At 43.0% G+C, this 21,082-nt stretch overlaps 1 protein-coding gene across 1 annotated transcript in view; it reads right to left on the reverse strand.

The window, feature by feature from the left end:
* The window catches only part of LOC126484220 (ras GTPase-activating-like protein IQGAP1), a 350,623-nt gene extending 332,719 nt beyond the window's left edge, over positions 1 to 17,904 (reverse strand). Inside the window, exons 1-2 of the mRNA XM_050107637.1 lie at positions 17,802 to 17,904; positions 17,439 to 17,535 (exon numbers count right to left, since the gene is read on the reverse strand). Coding sequence (XP_049963594.1) covers positions 17,439 to 17,535; positions 17,802 to 17,871 — 167 coding nt within the window. The 5' untranslated portion in view covers positions 17,872 to 17,904. The remainder of the gene's footprint in view (positions 1 to 17,438; positions 17,536 to 17,801) is intronic.
* Positions 17,905 to 21,082: the final 3,178 nt, after the last annotated feature.

A 21,082-nucleotide genomic window follows, 5' to 3' on the forward strand; every position in this document is an offset into this window, starting at 1 on the left:
CTTCTCATCAGAACCGACAGAAAACCAATGCCAACAACAAAAGTTCAGTATACACTTTGACATCACAAACAGAAAATGAACAGGTACACATCATACATGAGAATACTGAGCAGCCACTTCAGTATGTAAAGGGAGATGAATTAAATAAGCTTGGGGGATTCAAATGCGGTAGTAGGGGAACAGAGGACAGAGTTACAGGTGGATATGAGCTTGGTTGTAGGAATGAGAGAAGAGAAAGACTCACTGAGTTCTAAAATAACTTTCAACCAGTAATAATCACAAAAGAAGGAAGTAAACTCTGAAGATTCCTGCTGAAATGACAATGATTCCGAAATCAGACATTGGATTGAAAAGTGTACCAGGGACAGATGTATACTCAGATCAAAATTTAGTCATAATTAAGTTGGTTGGTTGGTTGTTTGAGGTTAAAGGGACCAAACAGCAAGGTCATCAGTCCCTTGTTTCAAATAGACTCCATTCTGCTAACGGGACATCTCAGTATAGTCAGAAAAATAAAACAGAAAAAGGGGAAACGTAAAAGGGCAGTCACGTTGTCATTAGTAAAAACAAATGAAGGAAGTTGGCAAGAGAACGGACCCAACACTATGCTGAAGCAGCATAGGCAAGACCACCTGTGACTTAAAAGGTACAACTGCTATAATGCAGAAAGTACGGATGGGAATAGAAAAACTAACCAAGCCTTAAAAAGAAGGGGTAAAAACAGAGTAAAAGGGAAAGAAAAGAGGATTCCGGTCAGGGAGGTGAATCGGGAATCTCTGAACACTGCCTACAGTGGGAGACACCCAAACACTCACCGCCCCGCCCCAACACCAGAGGGAGATTAAAAACTTTAAAACTGAGAATAAAAACCACTCTCCCGGAGGAAACCTAGAACCAGAGAGACCATCCGGGAATCGTCAGCCAACATCAAAGGTAAAGTGTGGGGGAGTCTGTACTTAGCACGCAGAGCCAAAAGAAGGGGGCATTCAACCAAAATGTGGGCCACTGACTGGAAGGCTCCACAACCACATAGCAGGGGTGGCTCATCACGCAAAAGGAAACCATGGGTCAGCCTGGTATGGCCAATGCGGAGACGACACAGTGTGGTCGAGTCCTTGCGGGAGAGGCTAAAGGAAGAACGCCATGGGTCTGGATTCACCTTAATGGCACGAAGTTTATTAGACAGTGGAGTAGCCTCCCAAGAATTGGCCCATGACTGTGCAAAGTGGGATTTGATGTGAAGCCGTAAATCCGCTGCAGGAGGGGTTACAGAAAACGGGGGGGTAAGTAACTGCTCCCCCAGCCAAACGATCAGCGAGCTCATTACCCGGGATACCCACATGGCCCGGGACCCATAGGAAATCAATGGAACAAGCAGCACGGTGAAGATCAGCGAAATGGTCATGGATGGCAGAGACCAAGGGATGGCGCGAAAAACACCGGTCAATAGCAACAAGGCCACTCAACGAGTCCGTACATAACAAAACGCGGTTGTGTTGGGATTGTTTAATAAAGGTAAGGGCCCGGGAAATTGCCATCAATTCCGCAGTAAACACCCCACATGAGGGTGGCAGTAGATGATTTTCCGTTCCAACAAAGGACGTGAAGGCATACCCAACATGATCAGCAGATTTAGAGCCATCAGTGTAAAAAACAACAGCATCCCGAAACTCCCATAAAATTTGGCGGAAAAAGGAACGGAACACCACCGGGGGGATGGAATCTTTCGGACCGCGGCGGAGATCCATCCGAATTCGAGGCCGAGGAACTAACCAAGGAGGGGTGGAGGGGAGGGAGCGAGGAAGACAGGACAAAGAAGGAAGCCGAAAATCACGGGTAAGAGACGCAAGGCGCAGCCCAACCGGTAAACCCGCCCGAGGGCGGGAGTCAGGCGGGCGACGTCCATGGTCTGGGAATAGGATAGAATAGGAAGGATGAGCGGGAGAAGAACGGATAGTAAGGGCATAAGACACCAGAAGCTGGGACCGCCGAACAGAAAGGGGGGGGATCCCAGCTTCAACCAGGAGACTATCAACAGGGCTAGTAGGGAATGCACCAGTGGCCAAACGGATACCACGATGGTGGACTGGATCCAGCACGTGCAGCGTGGAAGGAGCAGCTGAACCATAAACTTGACAACCATAGTCCAAACGTGACAGAACTAGAGCACGATAAAGACGGAGGAGGAGGGAACGGTCCGCACCCCAAGAGGAGTGGGCAAGGAAGCGAAGGACATTGAGTTTTCGGAAACATCCTACCTTCAGGAGTCTGATATGGGGCAGCCAAGTGAGCTTGTTGTCGAAAAGAAGACCTAGGAAACGAAACTGTGGAACCACAGGCAATCTTTGTGCAGCGAGATAGAGCTCTGGATCAGGGTGGACCGTAGTACGGCGACAGAAGTGGACCACCCGCGATTTTAAAGGAGAGAATTGAAACCCGTGTGAGAGGGTCCATGCAGAGGCACGCCGTATAGCCACCTGGAGCTGCCGTTCTGCAGATGGCATCGAGGAGGAACTAACCCAAATGCAGAAATCATCCACATACAGGGCAGGGGCGACCAAGGGACCGACAGAGGCCACAAGTCCATCGATAGCAATGAGGAAAAGAAGGACACTCAAGACAGAACCCTGTGGGATGCCCGTCTCCTGGGTCCGTGGAGAACTAAAAGCAGTACCAACTCGAACTCTGAATGACCGATGGATCAGGAACTGGCGGATAAAAATCGGGAGTGGGCCCCGAAGACCCCACTGATGAAGGGTTAGTAAGATGTGATGGTGCCAGGCCGTGTCATAGGCCTTGCGAAGGTCAAAAAACACTGCAACCAAATGGCGGCGCTGGGAAAAAGCCTGCCGAACTGCGGATTCCAAGCGAAGCAAATGATCGATTGGAGATCGTCCCTCTCGAAAGCCACACTGGTAAGGGGACAATAGATCCCGAGATTCGAGGACCCAAGTGAGCCGACGGGCTACCAGCCGTTCAAGTAACTTACAACCAACATTGGTCAAACTAATTGGCCGATAGCTGTCAACAGATAGGGGGTTCTGACCAGGCTTAAGGACAGGAACCACAATGCTATCCCTCCACTGAGAAGGGAAGTCACCCTGGAGCCAGATACGGTTAAACACCCGAAGAAGATGGTGCCGTTGTGTAGCACTGAGATGTTGAAGCAGCTGGTTATGAATGGAATCTGGGCCAGGGGCCGTATCATGAGAAGAAGATAGAGCAGAAAGAAATTCCCATTCAGTGAAAGGTTCGTTGTAAGATTCTGACTCACAAGTGGTGAAACATAAGGTGACAGCTTCAGCCCGCTGTTTTTGATGAAGGAAAGCAGCTGGATAGGAGGCCGACGCTGATGCCACTGCAAAATGGGTCGCAAGATGTTCTGCGAGAACTAATGGGTCCGTACAAATGCCATCTGGGAGGTGAAGGCCTGGGAGGGTGGACTGCCGATAGCAACCTTGGAGAGAGCGAAGTGTAGCCCATACCCGTGACAGAGGGACAGTGGAACCAAGGGAAGAAACGAATCGTTCCCAACATATCCGTTTGCTCTGTTTAATTAAATAACGGGCTTTAGCGCGAAGGCGCTTAAAGGTAGAAAGGCTGGCTACAGATGGGTGCCTCTTAAAGTGTTGCAAAGCTCGACGGCGATCACGGATGGCAATGGCAATGGCCGTACTCCACCACGGGACTTGCCGACGACGAAATTGTCCAGATGAGCGCGGGACAGCAAGGTTAGCAGCGCGAACAATCGCGGCAGACACGTCACGTAGGACGTCATCAATACAACCCAACAAAGAGGGAGAAAACTCGACCTGTGCAGTATATAGAGGCCAATCGGCGCGGTGGAAAGACCAACGAGGTAACCTGTCCATCGGGGAGCGGGAAGGGAGCGTGATAATCAACGGGAAATGGTCACTATCACAAAGGTCGTCGTGTGGCGACCAGTGTAATGAAGGGAGGAGAGAGGGAGAAGAAAGAGAAAGATCAATGGCAGAAAAGGTACCATGACCAGCACTGAAATGAGTAGGGGAGCCATCATTAAGAAGGCATAGGTCGTGGTCTGCAATAAATTGGTCTATAAGAAGACCTCGTCTAGATGGAAAGGCACTGCCCCACAAAGGATGATGAGCATTAAAATCCCCAAGGAGGAGGAAGGGAGGAGGAAGTTGCTGAAGAAGGGTGGTTAAGGCAGCAGGTGTAAGAGTCCTGTCAGGAGGGAGATAAAGATTGCATACTGTGACTGCAGAGTCTAAGTGGACCCTAACAGCAACCGCTTCCAATGTAGTGTGGAGAGGAATCCACGTGCTAGCAATGTCTGTACGGACCAACGTACAAACGCCACCAGAAGCCCGCAAGGGTCCGACCCGATTTCGACAGAAAACACGGAACCCACGGAGGGTCGGTGAGTGAGCATCAGTAAAATGAGATTCCTGGAGAACCACACAAGCTGCTGAGTAGGACGAAAGAAGGGATTTCAATTCCGGAAGGTGACGATAGTAGCCATTACAATTCCACTGGAGAACCACAGAACGATGGTTTAAATGAGGGCTGAACACGCTAAATCCAGTCATACCGCCGGGTCCCCACCCGTCACCGACAAGGAGGGGGCGACATCCATAAACGACAGGTCAGAATCCGGTTGTGAAGCCGGGGAAGGGACCTCTGGTGACACCAGAGGCTCTTTGTCCCGGGACTTATGTTTCTTCTTCTTTTCAGGCTGAGATCGAGGAGGGCTGTGTGGCATAATGGAGCCAGCTGCAGCAAGATCAGGAACAGAAAGAGACCGGGCGACCGGGGGGCCGATAGACCGCGGCTCTCGCGGTCGCCGCGCTGCAGCAGACCTTTGACCTGGAAGGTGCCGGGAAGGGGCATCCCGGGAGAGGCGCCCTTGACCGGCAGACGCCGAAGGAGTGGGACACTTCTCCAGCTGGGGAGGGGGAGCAGCGCCCAGAGGAGAAGGTGTGGGAGCCGCAGGGGAGGGGGGAAGGAGAGCGGTCCGGGATGGGGGTAAGGAAGGGGGAGGAAGGGATGAAGATGTAACCAAGGCGTAACTAGATGTCATGGACACAGGGTGCAATCGTGCGTATTTCTTACAGGCCTCTGTGTAGCTTAAACGATCAAGAGACTTATACTCCTGTATCTTTTTTTCTTTCTTATAGACTGGGCAATCTGCTGAACGAGGAGAATGACTACCATGACAATTTACACATACAGGAGGGGGAACACAGGGACTCCCCTCATGGAGTGGACGTCCACAGTCACCACAGAGAGGGTCCTGGGTACAGCGAGAAGACATGTGGCCAAAACGCAAGCACTTAAAACACCGCATAGGAGGTGGGATGTACGGCTTCACATCACAGCGATAGACCATAATCTTAACTTTCTCAGGAAGGGTATCCCCTTCAAAGGCCAGGATAAAGGCACCAGTATCAATACGATTATCTTTAGGACCCTTCTGAACACGCCGAACAAAGTGAACACCCCGCCGTCCGAGATTGTCCCGAAGTTCCTCATCAGTTTGAAGGATGAGGTCTCTGTGAAAAATCACACCTTGTACCATATTTAGAGACTGGTGAGGGGTAATGGACACGGGAATTGTGCCAAGATGGGTACAGGCACGAAGGGCCGCAGATTGGGCAGCCGAAGCAGTTTTTATCAGTAACGAACCCGACCGCATCTTGCTCAGGGAGTCCACTTCGCCGAACTTGTCTTCAATGTGTTCCACAAAGAATAAAGGTTTGACACTGGTGAAAGTATCTCCATCAGTCCTGGTGCAAACTAGATAACGGGGGAAAGGTTTTGCCCCTAGACGACGCGCCTGACCCTCCTCCCAGGGGGTAGCCACGGAAGGGAAGGCCGAAGGGGCAAGAGAAGCAGCACTTGAGGAATCAGTACCACGCAGAGAGACGGCCGCAGAAGAGCGGCCAGAGTTTTGGACCCGTATGCGTTTCATCTGCATAGCGTCCGCCCTGATACCACCCACTCCGATCAGGGGCTCTCCTCACGGGCGCCACCCAGCCACAGCAAGGGCCGTCTGGCACGGCGGCCATTGCCGGGAGTTCCGATGCTCCAGGATGACGAGCAACCACTCCAAGGCATGCATGAGGAGGTCACAGCTCAGGTATCAGAAGTGTGATCCCTGTGTGTTCAGGGGGCTCAACCAAAAGGGTACATAGCGACCCCACCACACGGGCTGGCTACCGTGCTGGCTATGCACCCTAGCATCAGACAACGACGTAAAAGAAAAGGTGGAATGTACTATGAGGGCACACGTCGGAGACACTAGGTAAGGTGCTCTTCCCCAAATGGCTCACACTACGGAAGAGAAATTTTGGAATGGAGGTCAAACCCCAGAGGGGGACCAAGGAACGCCAAAAGGAGGAGATGATTACGCAAAAAAAGCCGGAGTGTAAAACCAACAGAACCAGGAGGATAGCGGGGGCCAACATAAGCAAGGACACCAATAGAGAGAGAGGAGAGGGCGAGGGGAAAGGGGTATGGAGGGGAAAGGAGGGGAAGGGAAAGGAAAGGAAATGCAGCCCGGGAGAGAAAGAAGGCTGCAATGGCTCGGGGCCCCGTGCTCGCCACGCACGTATCCACGAAAGAGTTGTGGACCCCCTGGGGGGAGTCATAATTAAGACTAGAATAAAGTTTCAAGGAATCATTCAGAAGACTTAATGTGGAAAGAAGCCGAAAACTGGAAAGAAGAAAGGAAGGATGGATGAGTTTGGTTTAATGTCCCGTCGACACTGAGGTCATTAGAGACAGAGCACAAGCTCATAATGTTTCAAGAAGCAAATCAGCAGTGCCCTTTCAAAGGAACCATTGTGGCATTTACCAGGAACGATTTAGGGAAATTACGGAAAACCTAAAACTGTATGGCTGGACACAGATTTGAACCATCATTCTTTCCAGTGGGAGTTCAAGTAGCACACTAAACCTACTGAGGACTGATAATATGTGATTGAAGTTCTCTAAGGTTAGAGAGACTGTGATAATGAATATCAAAGTTGGCAGTTAAACTAAAGAGGAATAGATATAATAGAGGCTGGACAAACAATTGTAGGTACTAGGGAGGTAAAAGTGAAGAAACTTTGGGTAATGGAAGAAATACTCAAATGACTGATAAAAGAAGTAAGCATTGATTAGATTAGATTCAGTTTTCATTCCACAGACCCAAAAAATGAGATGATTCTCGTAGGTGTGGAACATGCCAGAAAGTATAACGTAAAAAACATAAACCATTTAAATATAATATTTACTACACTGATCATTTGTCAGGACATTGTCAAAATAGGTGAATACAGTACAGTGAACTGGAACTGCTAATATTTACACAATTAATATGCTGTCAGAATGAAATATTGTTAAGCACTATTAATAAATTTATCATACACAAAATACCTAATCTTGAATGTTGTGACCATGTGCTGTCAAAACTGAAAACTAACAGACATTTTTACTTAAGCTGGCCTAACAGTCCCTGTTAAGATATTCATCTATAGAGTACAAGGAGTTGTCTATCAATAAGTCTTTCACACTCTCTTTAAACCATGCTTTATCTGAAACCAAGTTTTTAATGGTTGCTGGCAATTTACTGAAAATGTGTGTTCCTGAATAATGGACCCCTTTTTGGACCAAGGTAAGTGATTTTAGGTCTTTATGTAGATTGTTCTTATTCCTAATATTGATTCTATGTATTAAGCTATTGGCTGGAAACAGAGATATATTACTTGCAACAAATTTCTGTAAGGAATAAATATACTGAGAAACAGTGGTTAGAATAAAAAGTTCCTTGAACAAGTTTCTACATGATGTTCTTGAATTTACACCACAAATGATTCATATTACACGCTTCTGCAAGCTAAAAACTTCTGTCTGGTTTGATGAGTTACTGCAGAATATAGTTCCGTATGACAATAGAAAGAAAGCAAGCAAAGTATGCAAGTTTTTTTTTTTTTATATTTATACCTCCTACATCTAATATCATTCTCACTGCAAATACAGACTTGTTTAGGCACCTAAGAAATTCTGTGGTATCCCCTTCCCAACTGAATTTATTATCGAGTTGTAATCCCAGAAATTTAACAATGTTGACCTATTTGATCTGCATGACTTCCTATATTATACACATGCTGGAAGGAAATCTCTTACATTAGCATCTAGCAATGTAACAGACAAGAGGTCATTAACATACACAACAAAAAGCAATGGACACAAGATGGAACCTTATGGAACACCACATGTAATTAATTCCCAATCAGATGAAGACTGACTGCTTACTGCACCAGTATTTCGCAATGACACCCTCTGTTACCTGTTAGTTAAAACTCAAACCATTTTGCAGCACTATCGGTGACACCACAATACTTTAATTTACTTAAGAGAATGGTGTGGTTTACACAGTCAAAGGATTTTGACAGGTCACAGAAAATACCAGTAGCCTCTAACATATTATCTAATGAATTAAGTACATTCCTACTGTAAGTGTAAATAGCTTTCTTTATATCAGAACCCTTAAGAAAACCCGAACTGTAGCTTGGACAATATATTATTTGCAGTCAGATGCTTAAGGAGACTGCTTGAACACAACCTTTTCAAATATTTTTGAGAAAGTTGGCAAAAATGAATTGGTTGATAGTCTGATAGTATCTCTTTATCCCCCTTCTTGTAAAGAGGCTTAACTCCAGCATATTTTAGCCAGTCTGGAACTGTTCCACTGATAAGAGATTGATTACACAAATAACTTAAGATAGAACTCAACTCATATGAGCACTCTTTGATTAACTTCGTTGATATGTTATCATATCCACTGGAATACTTCAATTTTATAGATCTTATGATGGCTGCTACTTCTTTGGGAGGCATGAGTGTCATTCCCAATGTACTGAAGTTATTTCTAAGACTGGTCTCAGATACTCCATTGCACTGTCCACCGAACCTGTAACCCTAGGCTGTCAGTAACAGAAATGAAGTACTTGTTTAAGAGGTTTGCAGCACTACGTGCACTTGTTACCAAAGTCTCATTTATTTTTAGAGCTATCTGTTCCTCTTCCATTTGGCCCCACCTGTCTTTGTCTTGACTATATCCCATACAGTTTTTATTTTGTTGCCCGATGTAATTATCTTTTTCTCATAATAAAACTGCTTCGATTTCTGGATTACTTGCTTCAGTATTTTGAAATATTCTTTGTAATGTATTACAATGCTAACATCCGAGCTGTTCCTAGATAGTAGATACAGTCACATTTTTGTTCCACATAATATCTTTATTCCTTGTGTAATCCATGGTTTATTTTTTGACTTCTGTGTGATAAGTGTTATCTTTAGGGGGAAAACAATTTTCAAAATTGGAGGTAACTTAATTAATGAATGCTTTGTATTTTCCATTTGAGTCAGAAGTATTGTAAATATCTAACCAGTTCATGTCTTTGAGCAATTTCCTGAATTTCTCAATTTTTGACTTATTTATTACCCTCCTGTACTCAGATTTAATAGATTTTTTATCTTGACAAGTTTCAACAAGTTCACTGACAGAGCTTTTCAATAAATCCACATTAAAATCACCAGCAAACACTAATTCCTTGTTTGTTTTTAACTGTGAGATGGGACAACAGAGCTTCCAGATTTTTTTTATGAAGAGGTTATAATTTCCTGAATGTGATCTGTGTATACCTACTATTATAAAGGACTTACATTGAAATACTACTATTGCTGCACAAGCTTCTAAGTGCTGCTCGGAGCAAAATTTATTATTATCAATATTCTTGAAATCAAAACATTTTCTGACAAATGTGATACTCATCCTTTCTCCATATTTTCTCTGCAGAAGTAAGAAGCTAACTTGAATCCCGCAACATTTAATTTATCTATACCAGTTGTCACATAAAGATCAGAGGGGCAGATATACCAACTGGTTTGCTCAACTCTAATCCTTCAATACAAATAAGTCCCTGAGGAGGAGATATGGGAGTAGAAATTGCTGTATTAAGGTAGGCAGGTCCACATAAGGTAGTGCCTACCTCTAGGGAGGTAGATATTCCAAATGGTGATTACGGGGGTTGTTCGCACTTGTACTGCTATTGCTTCCAGGTTGGTACAAAAGGTGATCCATTCACTAATGACATTGGTGTGAATCAAAACACAGACCCTCTCCAGATGCTATCCTGGGGCCAGTGTACTTCCGACAGAACGTCTGATAACAACAAAATGCTGGAGTGTGGTTATCATGGAAGTGTGTTTCTTGAAGAGCAAGACAGAATGCAGAGTAAGAGGATATCTGTTGCAGTTCCTTTAGATTATTGTGTTGCAAGAATTCAGGTTAGACATAAAGAAGCCAAGGGGAGTTCATGTCACCAGGTCAGTGATTGTCACCGACGAGAATGGGGTGACATCCATGAACATAAATAACATGTCAGACTCAGGTTACAAGGGGGGCTGGCACCTCTGGGGGCACTCGCAAGGAGGGGCTGGAGGAAATATTATCTTAGGACTTAAGTTACTACTTCTTCTCTTTCAAAGGTTGAGGAGAGCAGAGAAGAGGGAGTGCAGGCACCAGCAAGATCCGGAACCAAAAGAGAGCAGGCGACCTTGGTGTGCACAGACGGTGCATACCGTGGCTGAGCTGTGGTAGCAGGCTTCTGGCCTGACACATACCTGGGATGAGGGATCCCAGTGGAGAGCCCCCATCACTTATGGGCACTGAAGAAGAGGGCCACTTCTTTGGCCAGGACGGGGGAACATCACCATGACGGAAGGGTGTGGGAACTGCAGGGAAGAGGAAGGGATATGGGGCCAGAGGTGGGGTAGGAAGAGGTAGGTGGGGGAAAGGATGTAACAGTGGCAAAAGTAGAAGAAATCGACAATGGGTTGAGTCTGTCATATTTTTGGTGAGCCTCAGAATAAGATAGATGATCCACGGACTTGTACTCTTGGATCTTCTTTTCTCTCTTGTAAACCAGGCAATCTGATGAGAGTGGAGAGTGGTGGTCATGACAATTTACACACACAAGTGGCGTTAGGGGCTTCCCTCATGGGATGGGTTTCCACAGTCTCCACACAGAGGGTCCACCGCACAGCAGGAAGACATGTACCCAAAACGCAAGCACTGTAAGCACCTCATGGGCGGCAGGACGTACGGCTTCACACCACATCAATAACACATAACCTTGCCCTTCTCTGAGAAGATACCTCCCTCAAAAGCCAGAATGAAGGCTCTGAGCACTATGGGACTTAACTTCTAAGGTCACTAGTCCCCTAGAACTTAGAACTACTTAAACCTAATTAACCTAAGGACAACACACACACCCATGCCCGAGGCAGGATTCGAACCTGCGACCATAGCGGTTGCGCGGTTCCAGACTGTAGTGCCTAGAACCGCTCGGCCACCCTGGCCAGCCCAGATTGAAGACACCAGTATCAGTGCAGTTGTCTTTACAACCCTTCTGCACATGTCAAACGAGATGACCACCACAGCACTACAGATTAGCCCAAGTTCCTTATCAGTTTGCAGAATGAGGTCCTGATGAAAAATCACTGCCTGGAGCATATTCAGAGACCGGAGAGTGGCAATAGACACAAGGACATCGCCAAAATGATCACAAGTAGGAAGAGCTACAGACTGGGTGGCAGAAGCAGCTCTGATCAACAGGGAGCCCGACCGCATCTTAATGATGGACTCGATATTCTCCACAAGAAACAACCGCTTTGTGGTGGTGAATGTGTCCCCATCTGTCCTGGTAGAGACCAGGTAGCAGGGAAAGTGTTTCATGCCAAGGCAGCGAGCCTGGCCCTCCTCCCAGGGTGCAGCCAGGAAACGGATGGCTCCAGAATCATACAAGGCAGCATTTAATGATCGTTTACCACTCAAAGAGATGGCCATTTGAGAATTGCCACATTTTTACTGCTTGATATGCTTCATGTGACAAGCATCCACCCAGATACCACCCACTCCAATCAGCAGCTTGGCCTACATGTGGAGGCAACAGTTCAGGTATCAGTACTGTGATTCCTGTATTGTCAGGGAGCTCAGCCAGATGTTTACATAACAGCCGTGCCACATGGACTGGCTACTCATGCTGGTGACCAAGCGGCGTGGGTAGGGCTATGTTGGGGAAGGAAGGGGAGGGAAGGGAGGAATCCATGCCACAGACACTAGGAAGGGAGTTCTTCCCGAAGTGTGTCACACTAAAGACAAAAAATTTAGAAGTGGAGGTCAAACCCCAAAGGGAGGCCAAAACGCCAAAAAGGATGAAAGAGAATAGACAATAGGAACAAAATCGCATGGAATACAGGGAACCAAGTGGATAGCCAGGTCAAAATAAATCAGGGCACCGACAGAAGGGTAGGTGTAAGGACAGGGAGGACACACTGAAGGAAGGAAGAATGGGCTGCAACAGCTCGGGGCGCTGTGTGTGCGCCATGTACAAACTCACAAAAGAACCGTGAGCCACTGGGGGTTTCTGCTATTCAAAAACTGCAAATTCATCCTTAAACAAGTGCACTCATCAGGCTTTCTGAGGTGTTCAGTACACCACCTGTCGAGGCTATACTGAGGATCTGCCCCAACAACATTCAGGTACGATACACAGCAGCGTGCTACTGGTTAATTCTACACAGACTCGATCCTGTGCAAATAATTACAGGAGTAGATATCAATAGCAAAGGTCCACTCTTGGCCTAGGAAGTAGGTGAAAGGCAGAATGGCTGGAATGATAGAACAATCAGCAGGCATGTGTATAACAGACTATGAGTGTGCGAAATGACCCAACTAAGTGAATGTTACACACGGTCCTTATCTCGTCTTATTACACAGAACAGAGAGAAGGGCAACAGCTCTCTGCTACTGTGGAGAAATAGGAACATCTGAACATGTAGCAGTTCACTGTAACTTACACCAACAATCACATACAGAATCATCCTTCCTGTCTAAGTACTAGAGTGGGATTTGGTTTTTGGGTGTAAAAGTCTTGAACAAGTTCCGTCCGTGAAATGTAGTACATCGGCAATCTCTACAAAGAAAACAAAGTATCACTTTAAGCCACTTTTTTACGAAGTATCCAGGCATCTACATTCATGAGCTAAGGATAACTATTAGCTGCAAAATAAATGACAATGTTCATCGTAAACAGGCCTGACTTCTGACTGCATATAGAAATCTGTTGTTCTCTGAAAAATATTAGTCTGGGCTGAATTAATCTAACAGGAAGAAATAAACAAATGCCTCGCATTGAAACAGCAGAATATATATAAAGACAAAGATGATGTAACTTACCAAACGAAAGCGTTGGTATGTTGATCATCATACCAACATACCAATGCTTTCGTTTGGTAAGTTACATCATCTTTGTTTTTAGATATATTTTTCCCACGTGGAATGTTTCCCTCGCATTGTAATAAAATTAATTATAAATTCATTTCTAAAAGCTGCTTCTCTTTGTTGATGTAAACCTTGAAATATTTCACATGCAAAAGATTCCTTCAAAATGGGAGCTAAAGAAGACAAGGACAAAACAAGTAAAATTTGCATGAAAATTAATAAATTGTTCTCTGCAGATTGTCTGTTACTGAACTTAGATAAAACCCAACATACACAATTCTGCACTGCACAAGGCCTGACTGCATCCTTAGAAATAAAGCATGAGAATAAATTATGTGAACAGAATTTTCTTATTTCTTAGGTGTTTCTATTGGTAAGAAACTGGATAAAAGTTACATATTGGAGCCCCCCCCCCCCCCCCCCCTGTATTTTTCAACATGGTGCAGACATCTTCGATAGGCTGCACTAATGATCAGTTTGTAACCACAACCTTTATTTGGCTCCAGGGGCTTTGGGGACCAAACTTTCACCTTTCAACCTAATCTAGACCTTAGGCTGCAATACACATTAATGTCATCACGAACAAGATTTCAGGTAGGGTCAGGAGGAGAGAGGGTTGTTTCATATATCACACTGAACTGGAAGCCACATGTTACAGGTTTTCATAAAAAATTAAGCTCTGCAACTTCTGCATTGCAGATAATATCAAATATTGGAGGTGAAAATGCAAAAAAGTTTGTGCCACAGAAAGGCAATATTATGTCTTCTCAGTTGCAATGAGATACACACCAGGCAATGCCAGAGGTAGCAACAGTCTTGTATGGTTTTGTGCATAAAATAAAGTGAAAAAGGAGTTGACTTATTTTTACTATTTTCATTCACTAATGCAAGGTTTTCTGAAGCCTTCGGCACTCTTTCATGAACTCACAATGAAACTGCCATCTTCCAACCTAATGTATACTTTCGGCTACACTACAGATCAATCCATCACCATGATCTACACTCCAAAATATAATACAGAGGCAAATAAATAAATATTGCCAGTGTTCTGTTCTCTTCTTGTATGTGCATGTGTGACACACACCACATTGTTACATCATGGTTCAGAGCCAACATTGGGTTCAACTAGGTTCTGTTGACCCCTAATGCTTATAAGCATTAGGCTAAGCTACAGGTCAGTCTGTTACCACAACCTTTATTCCACATTCACGTCCATTGGCTTTACCATACAGAACCAGCTATCACCTTCCAACCTAATCTAGATCTTGGGCTACACTACCACAATCAAGAGTTTAGGAAAGGGGAGAGTGGGTATCCAACACCAAACTCTAGCCTTTGCACAATCATTCAGCCATAGTTGCGCACAGAATGGAGCGAGTTATTTGGCCACTAAAACCTGCAGCACAAAATAACGTGAGCTATTCAGACATGAAAGTCTATAAACATGAACTCAAATCATACCTGCTCTACCTTCTGATCATGGTGAATAACCAAAGTCAATCACAAACAGTCAGCATAGTGCCAAATTTTTTTCACTGAGAAACTATAATTGTAAACTGTCTCGTCTCGCAATGAGGCGAATAATTATAACCCAAAAATTATCCAAATATCATACTAAAAATGAATAAATGAATTAATTAATCTAAGCAGATCAGATTTCTGGATACACAACTAATTAGACTTTTGCTTAACCCTTAGCCGGAATCATGGGTCATTTTGGACCCACCGACAACAATAAAACCGTCTAACAATGGAAACGCGCAGAGTTTCTGTTTCGTGCGCCAGTGTAATCCGAGTACATTGTGAGGTGCACCAGGGGCCGGGAGCTTGCTGCTTGAAATTTACTAGAAGTGGAGGTAAGTGCCATTGCTGGGTCCAATTTGACCCGCGATTCCAGGCACGGGATTTTTGAAGTCAGTGTATGCCGATTTATTTTGTCGTGTTCCTGCCACAATGCTGCGGGGCTTCACTGAAAAAGAAATCTGTGTACTATTATTAGACGAAAATTATTCAGATGTAGAATCTTTAAGCGATTTTCAACCTTGTGATGAAGAGAACATAAGTGATGATGAAAACACACAACAAGAAATTTCTTCTGATTCAAGTAATTCATCATCTGATGATTCAGTAGAGACAGATAGCTGGCTGTCAAGTAGTGCATATTTTCATGGCAAAAATCGATTCAAGTGGTCTTACTCATCCACCAGCTAGGTCCAGAGTCAGAAGCCACATCATCATCATCACTCATCTGCCTGGTCTCATCGATACAGCTCGTGAAAAACGGAACATGTCACCAATTGAATCATGGCAGTTGCTGATATCAGATGAAATGATCACAATTATTTGCACTTACGCTAATCAGAAAATAACAGAATATTCAGAAAAGTATAAAACTAATGCTACTTACACTAACCATGTAAGTATTATGGAAATGGAAGTATTTTTTGGGTTGTTGCTAGTATCAGGTGTATTCAAATCTGGCCATGAAGATATAGAAAGTTTATGGGCAACTGATGGAACTGGCCGAGATATATTCAGAATAACGATGTCGGTAAAGCGATTTATGTTCCTGTTATCTTCTTAGAGATTTGATGATGTGAATTCTAGGGAAGAAAGAAGAACTAATGATCGTGCTGGTCTCATGTACTGCAACTTGCAGAATCTTTATTTGGAACAAACAGAAATATAACTGCTGATAACTGGTTCTCTTCTGTGGAGTTGGTAGACAAACTGATTGAAAATGGTTTGACCTATGTTGGAACGATGCACAAAAATTAAAGGGAAATACCACCAGAACTTTTAGCCAATAAACAATGGGTAGTAGAATCTACGTTATTTGGTTTTGTGAAGGATAAAACATTGGCATCTTATGTCCTGAAAAAGAATCCAAGTGTAGTGGTAATCTCATCAATGCACCATGACAATTCAGTCAATGAAAACAGTGGAAAACCTGAGATAATTGAATTTTACAACAGAACAAAAGGTGGTGTTGATACATTAGATCAGAAATGTGCCAATTATTCAGTCTCTAGAAGAACTCAACGATGGCCATGTGTCATTTTTTCAGCAATATTGAATATTGCGAGTGCAAATGGATTCATATTATGGGAGGAATCAAATAGTGGAAAACGTATGAAACGCAATCATTACATAAAAGAAATTGGACTGAATTTGATAAGGCCATTTATCACAGAAAGGAAGATGGAGTATTCTTCATTTTCAGTAGATTTGAAGAGTAGAATTGATAATTTTCTAGGGGCGGCTGATGAACCACAAAATGACCTACAACTAGAAAATTCACCTTGCAATCAAAGTGGCTCACGAAAACGAGGAAGATGTTATTTATGTGGTCCTAAAACTGACAGCAAACAATCACAAAAATGTGACAGATGTCTTACATTCTTCTGTAAACAACATGCAGGGGAAAAAAAATGTTGTGTACCAAGTGCCATGCTTATTTCAGGTACTGATATAGATAACATTTGGATAATTCCATGTTTCGTTGTCATTATTTTTGTTTCTGAGTGATGGCATAAAGAATCCCTATTCATATTAAGGGGAAGTTATGAGAAACCCCATGCTATATCTAGGTTTTTTAATCTAAGCCTTTTTTGTAATCATGTAGCATTGCAAAGTAAGGTACTAAAAATTCTTGTAAAATAGGAGACGTATGACTTAAGGAATAAAAAATAATACTATGAAAAAGTTTTGTGCAATAAAGGTTGATTTGTGTTTGAAACAAAACTTATTTTAATATAATCATTACACATTTACATATGAATTATATCTTTTATGGGGATTATGTTGAATTTTTATTCAAGGGTCCATTTGGACCCACGATTCCAGTTATGTTTATCAAAATATCGATTCCGATTAAGACTTCATAAAATAATGTTGGGATTACTGAAAAGCAAGGATGCCTCTCCATTCGGTGGGATTCACTGATTGCCATTACTCTATATAAGACCTATATTGGATACAGACATGTGAAAATGCTAAAGATCCACGAAACTTAAACGTTATTTGGAATTTCAGCATGTAAAATTGTAGCAATGTCTGGAGGACTGCCCGTTATTTTGATAGTTTTCAATAAGGATGAGAAAACAAAAAAAATGCTCACATTTTTGCTTCTTTCAGATGACAGAGGTACTCGTATGCCAGATTGTTTTTCCGTGCTTCGTCCATTTCTTCTGCAGAAATTCTTGTATCATTAGTGCCTGCAACAAAAACAGCGGCCTAGTGATTTGGAACTGTTATAATGAAACTAGCGTTTTGAGACTGGATTCGTATAAGAACTGTTCTGTGAACACCTTCCCCTAATTAACTCACAGCTTATTACAAATTCAGGGTCCATTTGTGAAAGTTCTTCTAGTGACAAATATGCGCGTAGGTTTGAATGTGTTTCTTAATGCTGAAGGCAAAGTCGCAATGTTTATTTAATGTGTCACACAACATAATGTAAATATTTACAGTTGTCACTCACACATCTTCGATCCTTCACATTCCATGAAATTGAGTAAACTGCTGCTACTTATTTTAATGTCAACTTCCATTTTTATTGTTCTTTACTGAAATATCAAAATCCATACACTTTTTACCAACAGCAACGAAAACATCTGCAATACTTAACGTCGTACTCGGAGTTCAAATTCGAAAATGCGCTCCAAGTCAACAAGTCTCAGATGTCAATCGAAGCAGTGGGCAGTGCAAGAAACACTACAACGCTTAACACAGTTAATGTGTACCTTTGGCATCGTAGTTTGACTGTCTACGAAGTTTAGTAACATGGCTGTATTGTTTCCAGCAAAAAAAAAAAAAAAAACGATAAAATAAATTTTAAAAACTTAATTAATAATTCTCTAATATTAAATTAAAATTTACAATGAAGCCACAGGAAAGATAAATTTTGGAGACGCAAATGATATCGATAGGTACCAATGAGTTGATAAATGTGAAAAGAAAAATAGTTCCAATTTCAAATAAAAAATATCACTGTATGTATCAACCAACATTGAATCATTCATTAAGGAAGTACATTAGAAAGTAGTATTGCATGTCAAAAGAAACAGCCCAGAAACAAAATTGCTGTAGTTCGCTTATAGGATGCTGGACAATCAACTAAATGAAAGCGATAAATGTGGAACTGAAGTCTGTTTCTAGATTTTCATATGATATTGGTAATTGAATCTGTGTGTATGAGATGTCTTGGGATAATTGACGCCCGACGTCGAGTGACAGTCAATCCAAATTTGTATGACGCTCTTGCTTGAGTTAAACGAACCTTTGAAGTTTGAGTGCCGGTATAAGTAATATCAGTAGAGTGTATACTATATACCCTGTAAGTTGTATTTAAGCACTTGAGGAATAGGCTACCCGCTGCTGTTTTCAGATACGGCGCGCAAAGTATTTTGTAGGAAATCTTTGTAGAATGAGAAAAGACTTCCAGGATTAGTTATCATTTGAACACCTCACCTAATAGTATGAACTTAGAGTGAATCATGATGTTATAGACTGCATAGGAATGCATGTCGACTCACAGCTGACGTGAGCTGATTGTATTACAACTCTGGGAAGCCAACTCATAATACCTCGCTATGTGCTCTGGCCTCTGAATCATAGCTTCTGTGTGTCCAGCTCATGTGCAAGAGCAGTTATTTTGCATGTTTCAATTCAACAGTTAATTCTGCCATAACATTGTGGGGAGTAAATGCTCAGAATATCAAATCAGTCTTAAAAGTGACAAAAAAATGGACTGTACAACTTAAAATGAAAATTAGATGGTGGGCTCACAATGCAACTTGTTTAACACTCATGGGAATCCAGTAAGGTGTATAAATACAAGCATTAACCAGCACCCAATAAACCAGTCTGTACATGAACATGGGGCCAGAAAGTTAGAGGCACCATCTTCATCTCAATAGGAAAAGCACAGTTGCAAATCAAAAAGCAGTCTACTATGTTGTTGTTGTTGTTGTTGTGGTCTTCAGTCCTGAGACTGGTTTGATGCAGCTCTCCATGCTACTCTATCCTGTGCTAGCTTCTTCATCTCCCAGTACCTACTGCAACCTACATCCTTCTGAATCTGCTTGGTGTATTCATCTCTTGGTCTCCCTCTACGATTTTTATCCTCCACGCTGCCCTCCAATACTAAATTGGTGATCCCTTGATGCCTCAGAACATGTCCTACCAACCGACCCCTTCTTCCGGTCAAGTTGTGCCACAAACTTCTCTTCTCCCCAATCCTATTCAGCACCTCCTCATTAGTTATGTGATCTACCCATCTAATCTTCAGCATTCTTCTGTAGCACCACATTTCAAAAGCTTCTATTCTCTTCTTATCTAAACTATTTATCGTCCATGTTTCACTTCCATACGTGGCTACACTCCATACAAATACTTTCAGAAACGACTTCCTGACATTTAAACCTATACTCGATGTTAACAAATTTCTCTCCTTCAGAAACGCTTTCCTTCCCATTGCCGGTCTACATTTTATATCCTCTCTACTTCGACCATCATCAGTTATTTTGCTCCCCAAATAGCAAAACTCTTTTACTACTTTAAGTGTCTCATTTCCTAATCTAATACGCTCAACATCACCCAACTTAATTCGACTACATTCCATTATCCTGGTTTTGCTTTAGTTGATGTTCATCTTATATCCTCCTTTCAAGACACTATCCATTCCGTTCAACTGCTCTTCCAAGTCCTTTGCTGTCTCTGACAGAATTACAATGTCATTGGTGAACCTCAAAGTTTTTATTTCTTCTCCATGGATTTTAATACCTACTCCAAATTTTTCTTTTGTTTCCTTCACTGCATGCTCAATATACAGATTGAATAACATCGGAGAGAGGCTACAACCCTGTCTCACTCCCTTCCCAACCACTGCTTCCCTTTCATGCCCCCTCAACTCTTATAACTGCTATATGGTTTCTATACAAATTGTAAATAGCCTTTCACTCCCCATATTTTACCCCTGCCACCTTCAAAATTTGAAAGAGAGTATTCCAGTCAACATTGTCAAAAGCTTTCTCTAAGTCTACAAATGCTAGAAATGTAGGTTTGCCTTTCCTTAATCTATTTTCTAAGATAAGTCGTAGGGTCAATATTGCCTCACGTGTTCCAACATTTCTACGGAATCCAAACTGATCTTCGCCGAGGTCAGCTTCTACCAGTTTTTCCATTCATCTCTAAAGAATTCGCGTTAGTATTTTGGAGCCGTGACTTATTAAACTGATAGTTCAGTAATTTTCACATCTGTCAACACCTGCTTTCTTTGGGATTGGAATTATTATATTCTTCTTGAAGCCTGAGGGTATTTTGCCTGTCTCATACATCTTGCTCACCAGATGGTAGAGTTTTGTCATGACTGGCTCTCCCAAGGCCCTCAGTAGTTCTAATGGAATGCTGTCTACTCCCGGGGCCCTGTTTTGACTCAGGTCTTTCAGTGCTCTGTCAAACTCTTCACGCAGTATCATATCTCCCATTTCATCTTCATCTACGTCCTCTTCCATTTCCATAATATTGTCCTCAAGTACATCGCCCTTGTATAGACTCTCTATATACTCCTTCCACCTTTCTGCTTTCCCTTCTTTGCTTAGAACTGGGTTTCCATCTGAGCTCTGGATATTCATACAAGTGGTTCTCTTTTCTCCAAAGGTCTGTTTAATTTTCATGTAGGCAGTATCTATCTTACCCCTAGTGAGATAAGCCTCTACATCCTTACATTTATCCTCTAGCCATCCCTGCTTAGCCATTTTG

This window comes from Schistocerca serialis, chromosome 1 (genome assembly GCF_023864345.2).
Source record: "Schistocerca serialis cubense isolate TAMUIC-IGC-003099 chromosome 1, iqSchSeri2.2, whole genome shotgun sequence".
NCBI classification, from domain to species: Eukaryota; Metazoa; Arthropoda; class Insecta; order Orthoptera; family Acrididae; genus Schistocerca; species Schistocerca serialis.